At 44.9% G+C, this 15763-nt stretch overlaps 1 protein-coding gene across 3 annotated transcripts in view; it reads left to right on the top strand.

Moving 5' to 3' along the window:
* Positions 1 to 15763, top strand: part of LOC124037645 (SRSF protein kinase 2-like) — a 106572-nt gene that overhangs the window by 13999 nt on the left and 76810 nt on the right. Inside the window, exon 1 of one of the 3 annotated variants that reach the window (XM_046352570.1) lies at positions 14610 to 15225. The exons of the other annotated variants lie outside the window; for them this stretch is intronic. Within the exon in view, the coding sequence (XP_046208526.1) occupies positions 15188 to 15225 (38 nt within the window). The 5' untranslated portion in view covers positions 14610 to 15187. Of the gene's footprint in view, positions 1 to 14609; positions 15226 to 15763 lie in introns of those variants that run through there. 3 annotated transcript variants of the gene reach the window in all.

Here is a 15763-nt window from a genome sequence, read left to right as displayed (position 1 = left end):
TTCTTGTTGAGTTCAGGATTAACCAGCAGCTCTAAACCTACCTGCCATTAATACAATTGGTGGGCGTGTCTCTCTTTCCTCTATTTGTCTCAAAGAACCTCAAATCAAATCAATCAAAGTTTATTGGTTGCGGACACAGATCTGCAGATGTTATTGCAGGTGCAGCGAAAAGCTTGTGTTTCTAGCTCCAACAGTGCAGTAATACCTAGTAAAAAATAAATAATAAACAAATATAATCCAGAAAAACAAGGAAATTACACACAATAATCACATTAGACAATCATTATGTATTATCAATGATATAGCAATTATACTGTACACAACTATCAATATAACATGCAACAATTTATATAATTTTACTGAGTTACAGTTCATATAATGAAATCAGTCCATTTGAAATAAATTCATTACACCCTAATCTCTGGATTTCACTTGACTGGGCAGGGGAGCAGCCATAGGTGGGCCTGGGAGGGCGTAGGCCCACCCACTTGGCAGCCAGGCCAACCCACTGAGGAGCCAGGCCCAGGAAATCAGAATGAGTTTTTCCCCACAAAAGGGCTTTATTACAGACATAAATACTCCTCAGCACTCCCTCAGACGATCCCACATGTGAAGAAGCCGGATGTGGAGGTCCTGGGGCTTGCGTGGTTACAAGTGGTCTGTGGTTGTGAGGCCGGTTGTACGTATCAAATCAAATCAAATCAAATTTATTTATATAGCCCTTCGTACATCAGCTGATATCTCAAAGTGCTGTACAGAAACCCAGCCTAAAACCCCAAACAGCAAACAATGCAGGTGTAAAAGCAAGGAAAAACTCCCTGAAAGGCCAAAACCTAGAAGAAACCTGAGTTAGGAACCGGGCTATGTGGGGTGGCCAGTCCTCCTGGCTGTTAAATTTAACAGAACTGACCAAGATGTTCAAATGTTCAAAATGACCAGCATGGTCAAATAAAATGGCAGAACAGTTGAAACTGTCCAGCAGCACAGTCAGGTGGACTGGGGACAGCTGTTTAATCATCATGTCAGGTAGTCCTGGGGCACGGTCCTAGGGCTCAGGTATCTTGAGAAAGAGAAAGAAAGAGTTGAATAACAGAGCATATCTCCAGTCCTCTTCTGGCTCATTATAACAGAACTGGCCATGTTCAAATGTTCATAAATGACCAGCATGGATTGAATTTAAGGCAGAACAGTCTGAAAGTACTGGAGCAGGAGCATGGCCAGGTGGACTGGGGACAGCAAGGAGTCCTCATGTCAGGTAGTCCTGGGACATTTCCTAGGGCCCAGGACTGTTTTAAACTGGAGCAGCAGCATGGCCAGGTGGACTGGGGACAGCAATGGTTTCTATTTAGTCAAAATAATATGGTGTTCAATCCTCCGAGGTGCAAAGGCAAGAGGAGAGAATTAGAGAACAGATTTCAGGAACACCAGGACAGGAGAAGTACTCCAGATAAACAAACTGACCCTAGTTTGATCCAGTTCTGCAGTTTTGGGGCTGAGACAGGAGGGGTCAGGAGGCTTTGGCCCCATCCGAGGACACAAAAACAAAGGATATAACCCCACCCACTTTGCCAATGCACAGCCCCCACTGCACTGTTGTTCTTCAACCACCAACTTACCATCCTGAGACAAGGAACCAGTATAGCCCACAAAGATCTCCGAAAAACCCAGGGGGGGGAGGAAAACAGACAGGCCGACCACAACAGTGAATCAACCCAAGACATTACAGGGACGACATATCTATGGGTGAAACTGTGACAGGGTTAAGTGGATATCTGGAAAAAGTGCATGTCTTAATGGCATTGAGTGTCAGTCATTTTGTGTCTGAGCAGAGCCCTCCGTTCAGACAACTCCTGGGCAGAGTCCCTAATAATGTGCCAGATATAATGGTCTGTAAAGTTTAATGAAGTTGCAGCTGCCTGACATGGGTAGGTCAGAGTGAAGGGTGGAGCTCTATAGGAGAAAGGTCATCAGCTGTTTGCAATATCCATCAATTAAACACATAGCTAATGAGACTGCATTCTGCCCCAAATCAGAGAGGTAGGTAGGAGCTGTCTGTCTGCTTTGTAGGTTAGCTAAAACCTGTAATGAGCCCTCTTTGACAGGAAGCCAGTGTAGAGTGCACTGGAGTAATTGTCAAATCTTTTGGTTCTAGGGAATTCAAGATGCACTCAACAGTGTTCAGCAACCAGGAAGAGTGTTGCATGTGCTAACCTAAATGTGAAAAAGCCTGTTTTGACCTTTTTGTATAATGTTTCATTTTGTATTTACGTAGATGGAAAAAAGCTACATGGATCTTATAGTTCTGTCAAAAGGATGACTGAACTCCACCCACTTTTATTTGGCCAGACTTACAACCATTAAGATTAATTGTCAGATTCAATCTCTTTGTTTCTTGGGACCTAGAACAAGCATCTCTGTTTTGTCCGTTTAATAGTAGAAAGTTTGCAGCCATCCACTTCCTTATGTCTGAAACACATGCTTCTAGGGGGCAATTTTGGTGCTTCACCATGTTTCATTTGTAGAGCTGTGGTCATGAAGTCAAGTATAGGGACAGATCTTCTCAATAACATCCCTTTAAAAGGAAAAGTTGTTGTTGTGTGGTGTTGAACCTTGGAACACACACACAGTTGATTTGTCAGAGGACAAACCATTCACAGAGACAAACTGATATCTTTCCGACAGATAAGACCTAAACCAGGCCAGAACATGTCAGACCAATTTGGGTTTCAATCTCTCCAAACAATGTGGTGACACACAAAAGCAGCACTACACACACACACAGATGCAGAGCACACACCATCAAACATTTACCACCTTCACACCGTCTCACTATGATGGGGTCTAAAACCAGACTGAAGCATTCACATACATTGTTTGTCTTCAGGAAGTGCAGTGAGTGTGCCAACAGCCTTCTCTAAAATCTTTGAAGGAATGGAAGGCTTTGGTTGTGTTTTTATATTTTCTGGGATTTTGGCCCTTTTTCAAGATCCCTCCTTCTCCCCTTTTGTCTTTGTCTCTGTGTCCTTTATCTGTTCAACTCTGTCTCTGTGTTTATCTGTCTCTCAGCTGTCTCTGTGTCCTTTATCTTTCTCTCTGTCTCTGTACTAAAACCTTATCTGTCTCTCTCTGTCTCTGTGTCCTTATCTGTCTCTCACTCTGTCTCTGTGTCCTTATCTGTCTCTCTCTGTCTCTGTGTCCATTTTTTTAGTTTTTTTATCTGTCTCAATTGTTAGAAAAATAGGACGATCGCAGCAGTAAGGGCTCGGTATTCTCTGTCAGATATATCTCTTAGCTGCATGATCTGTCTTTAAATTTCTCTCTGTCTCTGTGTCCTTGTCTGTGTCTCAAAACTGTCATTTGTGGCCTTTTATTGTCTCTCTCATAAGGTGCACCTGTGTAGTCTGCCATAATCTTGTTGATTGCCACACCGTCTGGATGGATTATCTTGTCTCTGTGTCCTCTCATATCTGTCTCTCTTGTTGTGTCTCTGTGCTTGTATGTTTAAGCATGCTCTACTAATACATCATGTCTTAAACATAGTCTGAATTATCTGTTTCCCTACCCCATGACTGTTTTATTTCTCCCTGCCTTGGTTTGCCTGTCAATGGTTTCTATTTGGTCAAAATAATATTGTGTTCAATTTGAGGTGCAGGCTGTGCAGTTCTCTCAGTGAACACCAGAGGTCTATGACACCATCCAGTTTGATCCAGTTCTGCTGTTTTTGGGGAATAGAGGCTTTGTCTCAAACATATGAATTGAATGCTGCTGCTGCTGTTGTTGTTGTGCATAGTGTGCATGAGAACCATGATACCTAGTCTTAGTAGGTCATAGCTGCCGTGCCTCTATCTTACATGTGACATATCTATGTGAAACTGTGAAGGTGAAGTGGATATCTGAAAGTGCATGTCTTAATGGCATTGAGTGTCAGTCATTTTGTGTCTGTGCAGAGCCCTCCGTTCTGACAATCCTGAGCAGTCCCTAATAATGTGCCAGATATAATGGCTGTGGTTTAATGTCTCTGCTGTCCTGACAAGATCAGAGTGAAGGGTGGGAGAGGGCAAAGGTCATCAGCCAATATCCATCAATTAAACACATAGCTAATGAGACTGCATTCTGCCCCTGTCTCTGGCTGTCTGTCTGTCTGCAGTATGTTCTCTAGTGTAATGAGTCACAGTATCTGTGCTTACTCTCTATCTCTGGGAATCAAGATGCACTCATCAGTGTTCAGCAACCAGGAAGAGTGTGTGCATGTGTCCTTATCTGTGAAAGGCCTGTTTTGACCTGTGTGTATAATGTCATATTGTATGTAGAAGTACATGGATCCTATGGAGTTCTGTAAGGATGACTGAACTCCACCCACTCTGGCCAGACTTGGGGCCATCTTCTGCCAATCAATCTGCCTACTCCTCTCCACACCAGGCGTCATGTCATGCTAGGGCACATCTCAATCACAGATAGGCTTGTAGAGCTTAGGGAATGAAGTCAATTATAGGGAGCCAGATCTTCTGTTCTCTTTAAAAGGATCTGTCTTGTTCTGTCTGTTGTGTCCTTATCTGTCTCTCACTGTCTCTGTGTCCTTACACACACACACACACACACACACACACACACACACACACACACACACACACACACACACACACACACACTCTGTGTCCTTATCTGTCACTCACTGTCTTGGAGTCCTGTATCTGTCTCTGTGCCTGTCTCTGTGCAAGCAGGCAGGCTTTGGTTGTGTGTCTCTGTTTGGACTTTTCCTCTCCATCCCTCTCTTCTCCCCTTCTGTCTCTCTCTGTCTCTGTGTCCTTATCTGTCTGTCTCTCTGTGTCCTTATCTGTCTCTCTCTGTCTCTGTGTCCTTATCTGTCTCTCTCTGTCTCTGTGTCCTTATCTGTCTCTCTCTGTCTCTGTGTCCTTATCTGTCTCTCTCTGTCTCTGTGTCCTTATCTGTCTCTCTCTGTCTCTGTGTCCTTATCTGTCTCTCTCTGTCTCTCTCTCTCTGCCATGATCTGTCTTCTCTCTCTCTGTCTCTCTCTGTCTCTGTGTCCTTATCTGTCTCTCTCTGTCTCTCTCTCTCTGCCATGATCTGTCTTCTCTCTCTCTGTCTCTCTCTGTCTCTCTCTCTCTGCCATGATCTGTCTTCTCTCTCTCTGTCTCTCTCTGTCTCTGTGTCCTTATCTGTCTCTCTCTGTCTCTCTCTCTCTGCCATGATCTGTCTTCTCTCTCTCTGTCTCTCTCTGGCTTCTCTGCATCTGTCACTCTCTCCTTTCCTCAGTAACACCAGGCATTGAGCGAAGTAGGCCACTAAAATACTGGCTCCCAAAATATCACTGCTAGTGAGACCCTCTACTCTCTCTCTCTCTTATAGCAAAGAGACAGGTCCTCTTATCCTCTTTTTTTCCTATCCTCCTTTTTCTCGCCACAGCTCCACCTAGAGCTTCAATCCCTATGAAAGATATGGGCAAACATGCAGAAAGGACATCCTAGACCTGTGAGTGTGAGAGCGAGTGTGTGAGAGCAAGAGTGTGAGAGCTTGCAACAGGTGTAGACTAACAGTGAAATTGTTACTTATGGACCCTTCCCAACAATACAGAGAGAAAAATAATAGAAAAAGAATAACAGGATAATTAAATACACAATGAGTAACACTAACAAGATATTCTAAACTAAGTGTTTTGATCATTTTCAAATGTAGTAACATGTCAATGTAGAATACATTGGAGGTTGACCGATTATTGGAGGACCAAAAAAGCCGATACCGATCAATCGGTCTATTTTTGTTTTGTTTATTGTAATAATGACAATTACAACAACACTGAATGAACACTTATTTTAACTTAATATAATACATCAATAAAATAAATTTAGCCTCAAGTAAATAATGAAACAATTTGGTTTGAATAATGCAAAAACAAAGTGTTGGAGAAGAAAGTAAAAGTGCAATATGTGCCATGTAAGAAAGCTAACGTTTCAGTTCCTTGCTCAGAACATGAGAACATATGAAAGCTGGTGGTTCCTTTTAACATGAGTCTTCAATATTCCCAGGTAAGAAGTTTTAGGTTGTAGTTATTATAGGAATTATAGGACTATTTCCCTCTATACCATTTGTATTTCATTAACCTTTGACTATTGGATGTTCTTATAGGCACTTTAGTATTGCAAGTGTAACAGTATAGCTTCCGTCCCTCTCCTCGCTCCTCCCTGGGCTCGAACCAGCAACACAACGACAACAGCCACCATCGAAGCAGCGTTACCCATGCAATGCAAGGGGAACAACTACTAGAAGGCTCAGAGCGAGTGACGTTTGAAACGCTATTAGCGCGCGCTAACTAGCTAGCCATTTCGTTACACCAGCCTCATCTCGGGAGTTGATAGGCTTGAAGTCATAAACAGCGCAATGTTTGACGCACAAAGAAGAGCTGCTGGCAAAATGCACGAAAGTGCTGTTTGAAAGAATGGTTTACACGCCTGCTTCTGCCTACCACCGCTCAGTCAGATACTTAGATACTTGTATGCTTGTATGCACAGTCAGATTATATGCAACGCAGGACAAGCTAGATAATATCTAGTAATCTCATCAACCATGTGTAGTTAACTAGTGGTTATGATTGATTGTTTTTTATGAGATAAGTTTATTGCGAGCTAGAAACTTACCTTGGCTTGGTGCATACGCGTAATAGGCAGTCTCCTTGGAGTGCAATGAGAGAGAGGCAGGTCGTTATTGCGTTGGACTAGTTAACTGTAAGGTTGCAGGATTGGATCACCCGAGCTGACAAGGTGAGGTTCCTAGGCCGTCATTGAAAATAAGAATGTGTTCTTAACTGACTTGCCTAGTTAAATTAAAGGTATAAAAAAATATTTTTAAAAAATGTAAATAAAAAAAATCGGCGCCCAAATTGTTATGAAAAATTGAAATCGGCCCTAATTAATTGGCCAATCCGATTAATCGGCCGACCTCTAGAATAAATGACCCTTTACATGATACCATAGAAGCAGTGTTCTGACGGTACTGGGGATACCTTGGCAAACATGTCAGAGTGGTCATAAAATCAAACAAAAGTTTATTGATCCTGTGAAAATCCATAAAAATAATTACAAAGTTATATAGGATGAAGCCATGACTAGAATACAGTGTATACATATCAAGTGGGTGAAACCGTAGTGGTGACTGTTTCTCTTTCTCTTCATTTGTGGACTTCAATGAACAACACATCAGCTGTCTGTGACCAGGGGCGAAACAACCTTTCCAAGCCAAACCAGGTTAAATTAAGGTGAAATAAAATTGAAAATAAACGTCATAATCGCTACACACAGCCTACATCGTTGTCCCCATATTAGCTAAAGTAACATCCTAGTCAACATAGCTAATAGAACTAATGTGTTAGTAAACCCCCTACAATCATGCAGTAGGATTACAGTTAATAGTTAGTAAGCAGTTACACCAGCGGGCCCCAGTGGCAATAAATTAATAAAACCAAAAGCTTACCTTGACTTGGAAGAGTTACAGTGTTGTGTCGGATAGTCATAGCCAGCTAGCTAACATAGCATCCCTCTGTTTGAGCTGGGTGTTTGAGTAACTAAACTAGCCAGCTGCATTTGGTAGCTAAGTAAGTGAAACTGAAAATGAAATAAAATTGGCAATCTCTCTCTTGCTTCTCCTTCATTTTTGAAGAAATTAATTTGTGAAAATTGTTCAACTATGGTCTTTCTCTCTCTTTGAGTCACCTACACACCACATGTTATGCACTGCAGTGCTAGCATTCTCTGATCCTTTGATTGGGTGGACAACATGTCAGTTCATGTTACAAGAGCTCTGATAGGTTGGAGGACGTCCTCCAGAAGTTGTCATAATTACTGTGTAAGTCTCAGGATGGGGGTGAGAACCAAGAACCTCCTAGGTATTGTATTGAAGTCGGTGTACCAAGAGGAGGTTTGAAGATAGCTGTCCTCCAGATACACCATGGAGCAACCCTACAGAGTGCTGTTGAGGCTACTGTAGACCTTCATTGCATAACAGTGTGTTTTAATAAATTATTTGGTGACTTGAATATATTTAGTATGGTTTTATCCAAAAAGGATAACATTTATAATTTTTATGAAATTCACTGAGGAGGATGGTCCTCCCCTTCTTCCTCTAAGGAGCCTACAGATTAGAAACATTTAAATCACTTGGAGTGGATTTACTGGTGTTTTTACAGTCGTTATGTCCAACAATGAAAATGTTTATACAGTTGAAGTCGGAAGTTTACATACATCTTAGGCAAATACATTTAAACTCAGTTTTTCACAATTCCTGACATTTAATCCAAGGAAAAATTCCCTGTGATAGGTCAGTCAGGATCACCACTTTATTTTAAGAATGTGAAATGTCAGAATAATAGTAGAGAATATTACTTTTTAAGCTTTATTTATTTCATCGCATTCCCAGTAGGTCAGAAGTTGACACACTTAATTAGTCATTGGTATCATTGCCTTTAAATTGTTTAACTTGGGTCAAACGTTTCGGGTAGCCTTCCACAAGCTTCCCACAATAAGTTGGATGAATTTTGGCCCAATCCTCCTGACAGTGTAACTGAGTCAGGTTTGTGATGGCCACTCCAATACCTTGACTTTGTTGTGCTTAAGCCATTTTGCCACAACTTTGGAAGTATGTTTGGGGTCATTGTCCATTTGGAAGACCCATTTGCAACCATGCTTTAACTTCCTGACTGGTGTCTTTAGATGTTGCTTCAATATATTCACATAATTTTCCTTTCTCATGAAGCAATTTATTTTGTGAAGTGCACCAGTCCCTCCTGCAGCAAAGCACCCCCACAACATGATGCTGCCACCCCCTGTTCTTTATGGTTGGAATGGTGTTCTTCGACATCCAAGCCTCCCCGTTTCCTACAAACATAACGATGGTCATTATGACAGTTCTATTTTTGTTTCATCAGACCATTCATCGGAGGACATTTCTCCAAAAAGTACAATCTTTCTCCCCATGTGCAGTTGTCTGGCTTTTTTATGGCGGCTTTGGAGCAGTGGCTTCTTCCTTGCTGAGTGGCCTTTCAGGTTATGTCGATATACACGCGGTACTGTTTCGGTTTTCATTCATGTTCATGTTTATTGTTTTATATTTCATAGTGTTCAGTTTATATCTTAAAATAAACGTTATGGAGACTTACCACGCTGCGCATTGGTCCTCCGATCCTTCTCGCTACTCCTCCTCAGAAAAGGAGGGGGAATGACGTTACATGGTCTTTATACTTACTTGCGTACTGTTGTTTGTACAGATGAAGGTGGTACCTTCAGGTGTTTGGAAATTGCTCCCAAGGATGAACCAGACTTGTGGAGGTCTATAATTTTTTTCTGAAGTCTTGGCTGATTTCCTCTGGTTTTCCCAATATGTCAAGCAAAGAGGCACTGAGTTTGAAGGTAGGCCTTGAAATACATTCACAGGTACACCTCCAATTGACTCAAATTATATCAATTATCATATCAGAAGCTTCTAAAGCCATGACATCATTTTGTGGAATTTTCCAAGCTGTTTAAATGCACTGTCAACTTAGTGTATGTAAACTTCTGACTCACTGGAATTGTGATACAGTGAATTATAAGTGAAATAATCTGTCCAACCGGCCTCACAACCACAGACCACGTGTGACCACTCCAGCCCAGGTCCTCCTGCGGGATCATCTGAGACCAGCCACCCGGACATCTGATGAAACTGAGGACTATTCTTGTCTGTAATAAAGCCCTTTTGTTGAAAAAACTCATTCTGATTGGCTGGGCCTGGCTCCCAAGTGGGTGGGGTGGGCCTGTGCTATCCCAGGCCCACCCATGGCTGCGCCCCTGCCCAGTCATGTGAAATCCATAGATTAAGGCCTAATGAATTTATTTCAATCGACTGATTTCCTTATATGAACAGTTACACAGTAAAATCGTGGTAATTGTTGCATGTTGTGTTCATATTTTTGGTCAGTATATAATTGTTTTTTCTTTGCTCTAAAATCTTGGGGGGCCAAATAAATCCACATGTCACCAGTTGGGGAACCCTGGTCTATGGTCTAGTATCCGGTATACTCACTATCACTGGGGACCAATGCCCTCCAACCACCTGCTCTGCATGATGGAGGTCCTTCAGCATGGCATGCAAACCATTGTTGTTGGCTGTGCATCCTGCTGGAAGCCTACGTTCAAAATATACCCATCTTCAACCCGAGCTGGAAGAGTGCGTTGAGTGGGTCTTTTCAGTTTCAAACAGCCATGATCCTTTGAATGCCTTGTTTTGGGGTCGATGAAACAGAGGTCCATTCAATGAAGGGAAGTGAAGTAGACAGAGGGGCAATTTGCACGTGGAGCTTGGCAAAAGGGGGGATGACTTGTTGACATAAATGTAATTCAAACCCAACCTTCATTTACTCGTTGTGACGCTCTGAGTTTCCACATTTTCACACTAGAAGAAATGTTTCTCACTCCTATTGATGCCACATAGGCCGTTGTCAAAGGGATTCGTTGTTTTTTAAGGGCAGTCACTCTTTAAAATGGGTGACAGGTCTTTAATCTCAGTTCTTTCCCTCCTTTATGGAAATATGTACCATCAGCTGTGTGTAGTGGAGGGGAGTCCTTGGCTCTATTAGTAATACAATGAGATGATCAGCTATGAGGCAGCATAGTGACTTAGTATTTACCCCCCTGTTGGCCCACAGCCACACAGAATGAGGACAATTGGATGGGTCACTCTCATGTTTGCTTAAATGTAATCCTGTTTTAGTGTGTTGTGTTATACATGTGTTATATGCTGTGTGTGGCACTATAGAAAGGTGTGTGTGTGTTTAATGTGCACGTGTATGTGTGTATGTTAACGTGCACGTGTATGTGAGTCCGTGCGTGCATGTGTGTGTGTTTCCCATTCTTATCTGAGCACGTTAAATCTCACACTCTTAGAGGCAGATATGCATGTCCTCAGATATGGATTGCATGTGGATTTCCCCATTAAATGATTATACCATCACACAACACTAGTCTCATTCATACAGAGCATTTGTTCATGTGCTAATGTGCTCGTGCTATACTAGATGACTGCCAGGGCGCGCTGTGTTGAAGGCCCAAGCCTCCATCTTGGCACTCTCCCACCGTTGTAAAAATGATTTTGGAGACTATAGAAATGTATTTATTAATATCTATACTTGTTTTTGCCACGTTTATTCTATTACAGACACCTTCACCACTTGGGAAAATAAAAAATCATATTACGTTAGTAAAACATTTAAAAGAGTATATCTTTTTTAAAGTTCTGATGTTACTGTCTCCACTACAACAACAAAAAAATACTTAAATACATGTCATTTTGTCCTTGAAGAATTTAATTTAAATAATTGTAGAATTCCATTCATTCCTATGGAGGACTGCTTCTTCTGGGGAATGCCAATATGGCTGACCAGTGGCTTCAAAGCCTCTCATTGGCCAATGCATAGCATCAGCAATCCAGGGTTTTTTCATCATCGGTTTCACCCAGGGCTAATATCTACTGGAAAGCCTTTTACTTTCTCTGTAGCCTATGTTTCATGAACTTTAATGTACATGTGCATTAGGTAATGGTTTTGCCTGACCCAAATGTTTTTGTAAAGCTTGAATACATTCGGCATGGAATGCATTCAGCAGCGTGTGTGAGTTTGTGTGTGCCGTGGGTATGTGTTTGTACAGACAGTACAGACTCTTACCTGCTCGTGCAATTCCATTGTGTGCAAACGGAGGGTGGCTAGTCAGTAACCGTAACCTCAGAATACACACACACACACACACACACACACACACACACACACACACACACACACACACACACACACACACACACACACACACACACACACACACACACACACACACACACACACACACACACACACACACACACACACACACACACACACACACACACACACACACACCTGGACTATTTGCATAGACCTTTTTTTAAACTGCTGCTACTTGCTGTTTATTATCTGTGTATAGTAATTTTACCCCTACCTACATGTTGTGTACATATTACCTCAATTACCTCGACTAACCTGTACGCCCGCACATCGACTCAGTACCGGTACCCCCTGTATGTATCCTCGTTATTGTTATTTTATTGTGTTACTTTTTTTACTTTTACTTTTCTTAACTCTGACTCCTTCTCTCTCTTTATTAAAACTGAATTGTTGGTTAAAGGCTTGTAAGTTAGCATTTCACGGTAAGGTTGTTATATTCGGCGCATGAGAGAGAGAGCGAGATAGTGATGGGGAAGGAAAGTAGAGTGATGGGGGAGGACAGTAGAGCGATGGGGGAGGACAGTAGAGCGATGGGGGAGGACAGTAGAGCGATGGGGAAGACAGTAGAGCGATGGGGAAGGACAGTAGAGCGATGGGTGAGGACAGTAGAGCCATGGGGGAGGACAGTAGAGCCATGGGGAAGACAGTAGAGTGATGGGGGAGGACAGTAGAGCGATGGGGGAGGACAGTAGAGCCATGGGGGAGGACAGTAGAGCCATGGGGGAGGACAGTAGAGCCATGGGGAAGACAGTAGAGTGATGGGGGAGGACAGTAGAGCGATGGGGAAGACAGTAGAGCGATGGGGAAGGACAGTAGAGCGATGGGGAAGGACAGTAGAGCGATGGGTGAGGACAGTAGAGCCATGGGTGAGGACAGTAGAGCGATGGGTGAGGACAGTAGAGCCATGGGGGAGGACAGTAGAGCCATGGGGAAGACAGTAGAGTGATGGGGGAGGACAGTAGAGCGATGGGGAAGACAGTAGAGCGATGGGGAAGGACAGTAGAGCCATGGGGGAGGACAGTGGGAAGCCATGGGGGAGGACAGTAGAGCCATGGGGAGGACAGTAGAGCCATGGGGAGGACAGTAGAGCCATGGGGGAGGACAGTAGAGCCATGGGGAAGACAGTAGAGTGATGGGGAGGACAGTAGAGCCATGGGGAGGACAGTAGGGGGGAGGACAGTAGAGCCATGGGGAGGACAGTAGAGCCATGGGGAAGACAGTAGAGCGATGGGGAAGGACAGTAGAGCGATGGGTGAGGACAGTAGAGCCATGGGTGAGGACAGTAGAGCCATGGGTGAGGACAGTAGAGCCATGGGGGAGGACAGTAGAGCCATGGGGGAGGACAGTAGAGCCATGGGGAAGACAGTAGAGGATGGGGGAGGACAGTAGAGCCAGTAGGGATGGGGGAGGACAGTAGAGCCATGGGGAGGACAGTAGAGCCATGGGGGAGGACAGTAGAGCCATGGGGAAGACAGTAGAGTGATGGGGGAGGACAGTAGAGCGATGGGGAAGACAGTGAGCGGGGGAAGGACAGTAGAGCGATGGGGAGGACAGTAGAGCGATGGGGAGGACAGTAGAGCCATGGGGAGGACAGTAGAGCCATGGGGGAGGACAGTAGTGGGGGAGGACAGAGCCATGGGGGGGGAGGACAGTAGAGCGATGGGGAAGACAGTAGAGCGATGGGGAAGGACAGTAGAGCGATGGGGAAGGACAGTAGAGCCAGTAGAGCCATGGGTGAGGACAGTAGAGCCATGGGGGAGGACAGTAGAGCCATGGGTGAGGACAGTAGAGCCATGGGGGAGGACAGTAGAGCCATGGGGGAGGACAGTAGAGCCATGGGGGAGGACAGTAGAGCCATGGGGGAGGACAGTAGAGCCATGGGGAAGACAGTAGAGCGACGGAAGGAAAGTAGAGCCAGTAGGGGGGAAGGACAGTACAGTGAGGACAGTAGAGCCATGGTAGAGCCATGGGGGAGGACAGTAGAGCCATGGGGGAGGACAGTAGAGCCATGGGGGAGGACAGTAGAGCCATGGGGGAGGACAGGATGGGGAAGACAGTAGAGCCATGGGAGAAGACAGTAGAGTAGAGCCATGGGGGAGGACAGTAGAGCCATGGGGGAGGACAGTAGCCATGGGGAGGACAGTAGAGCCATGGGGGAGGACAGTAGAGCCATGGGGGAGGACAGTAGAGCCATGGGGGAGGACAGTAGAGCCATGGGGGAGGACAGTAGAGCCATGGGAGAGGACAGTAGAGCCATGGGAGAGGACAGTAGAGCCATGGGAGAGGACAGTAGAGCCAGTAGAGCGATAGGGGAGGACAGTAGAGCCATGGGGGAGGACAGTAGAGCCATGGGGGAGGACAGTAGAGCCATGGGGGAGGACAGCAGAGAGAGACCCCCCGTCATGACACCCTCTGGCTACCTCTCTGTGCTGTTCTCTCATGCAGAAATATACCCGTCTGCTGGGAGAGAGAGGGAATGTAGAAAGAAAAGATAATTACAACCATACACATTACAACCATAGTGGCAGAAAAGACATCGGAAAATGGATTGAGAGACAACGAGAGAAAAGATGAGGGGGGAGAAGAGGAGGATGGCAGATAGAGAGAGGGGGAGTCAGATCTGTGTGGCGTTGCCCCGAGATACAAGATGTCATAATAAGGCAAAGGGGATGGAGGGAGGTCCGGACCACGCAGGGAGAGGGGTAGGAGAGACCTCAAGGAGAAGTGGTTTGGTTTCCCATTGGTTCCAGCCCTCCCACCCCCCTCTCTCTGTCAGGCAGTGGTTTGTTCCAGTTCGCTCTGGGCTCTGTTGTTGTGCAGAGCTGCAGAAGGCCTACTAGAGCCAGCTACTGCACTGCTGCTGTTTTGGAAAGAGGGAGAGAGAGAGAAAGGGAGAGAGGGTGAAAAGGAAGAGGAGAACAGACAAAGCGGATTGAGACTGTGGGAGCGTGTGTGTTCATTTCATCACCATTTAAGAACCAACCAAGGAGGACAGAGAACACGAGAAAAGAGAGTGAAAAAACGACTGAAAAAGCGAAAGTGAAATAGAGGGTGAAGGAGGTAAAGGAAGGGAGGAAGCTGGGTCTGAGGAAAGGCGTCTGACATTGCTTGTCTCGCTTCACACGCAGGAAGATTTCTGCTCAGACAGCCCACAGCTGTTTTTTTCCCCCTACTACACTTGGAGCGTTGTCCTCCATCCTTTCTTCTCCTCTGAGCAAGAGGAGGAGAGCTAGAAGGAGGAAGAGAGGAGGAGGAGGGGAGGCAGCCCCCCCTCCCCTTACACAGACACACGGCACAGAACGAAGGGAGAGAGAAGCAGAGAAAAGAGAGCCTGTTCCTTGCCGTCTCTCTGTCGTCCCTCGGCGAGCGAGCGGCTAACAGGCACCGCTCATGTCCATGAACTCAGAGAAATCCTCGTCCCCCGAAAGGTAACATGTCCTCCCCTGCCCCTGTCTCTCCGTCTGTCTGTCTCTATACCATGCATTTTGTCTGGCTGACTGTCATTCTGTCTTCTGCTCCAGAATTCCCCCATATCCTTCCCTCCCTCCCTCCCCACCCTCCTTCCTTCTCTCTCTATCCATCTGTCTCTCCGTCTATCCTTATCTCTGTCCATCTCTAGCCAGTTGTCGTCTGCTATTGTTTGTAGAGGGTGCAGTGTGCTGACACGGTGAGGAAAAAGGCGCAGTGGTCAATTGTTGCATGCTGATGTAGCTGTTCATACAGCCAGTGGAAAGACAACAACACATAGCCACCCTATCAAACCATCTCTGTCTGTCTGTATGATGATGGCTGCTCCTGCACAGCATATCTGCATATCTGTCAAGATGTCAACATTAGCACAGCCACTAGCACATCTCAGCAGGACAAAACACACTTCAAATGACGAACACATCACCAGCAGCACATCTCAAAACACATGACAACAACCGAACAACAGACCTCCTACAACCATCCCCCAAAAACCTG

This window comes from Oncorhynchus gorbuscha, linkage group LG06 (genome assembly GCF_021184085.1).
Source record: "Oncorhynchus gorbuscha isolate QuinsamMale2020 ecotype Even-year linkage group LG06, OgorEven_v1.0, whole genome shotgun sequence".
Classification (NCBI taxonomy): domain Eukaryota; kingdom Metazoa; phylum Chordata; class Actinopteri; order Salmoniformes; family Salmonidae; genus Oncorhynchus; species Oncorhynchus gorbuscha.
This window is presented reverse-complemented; position numbering and strand designations above follow the sequence as displayed.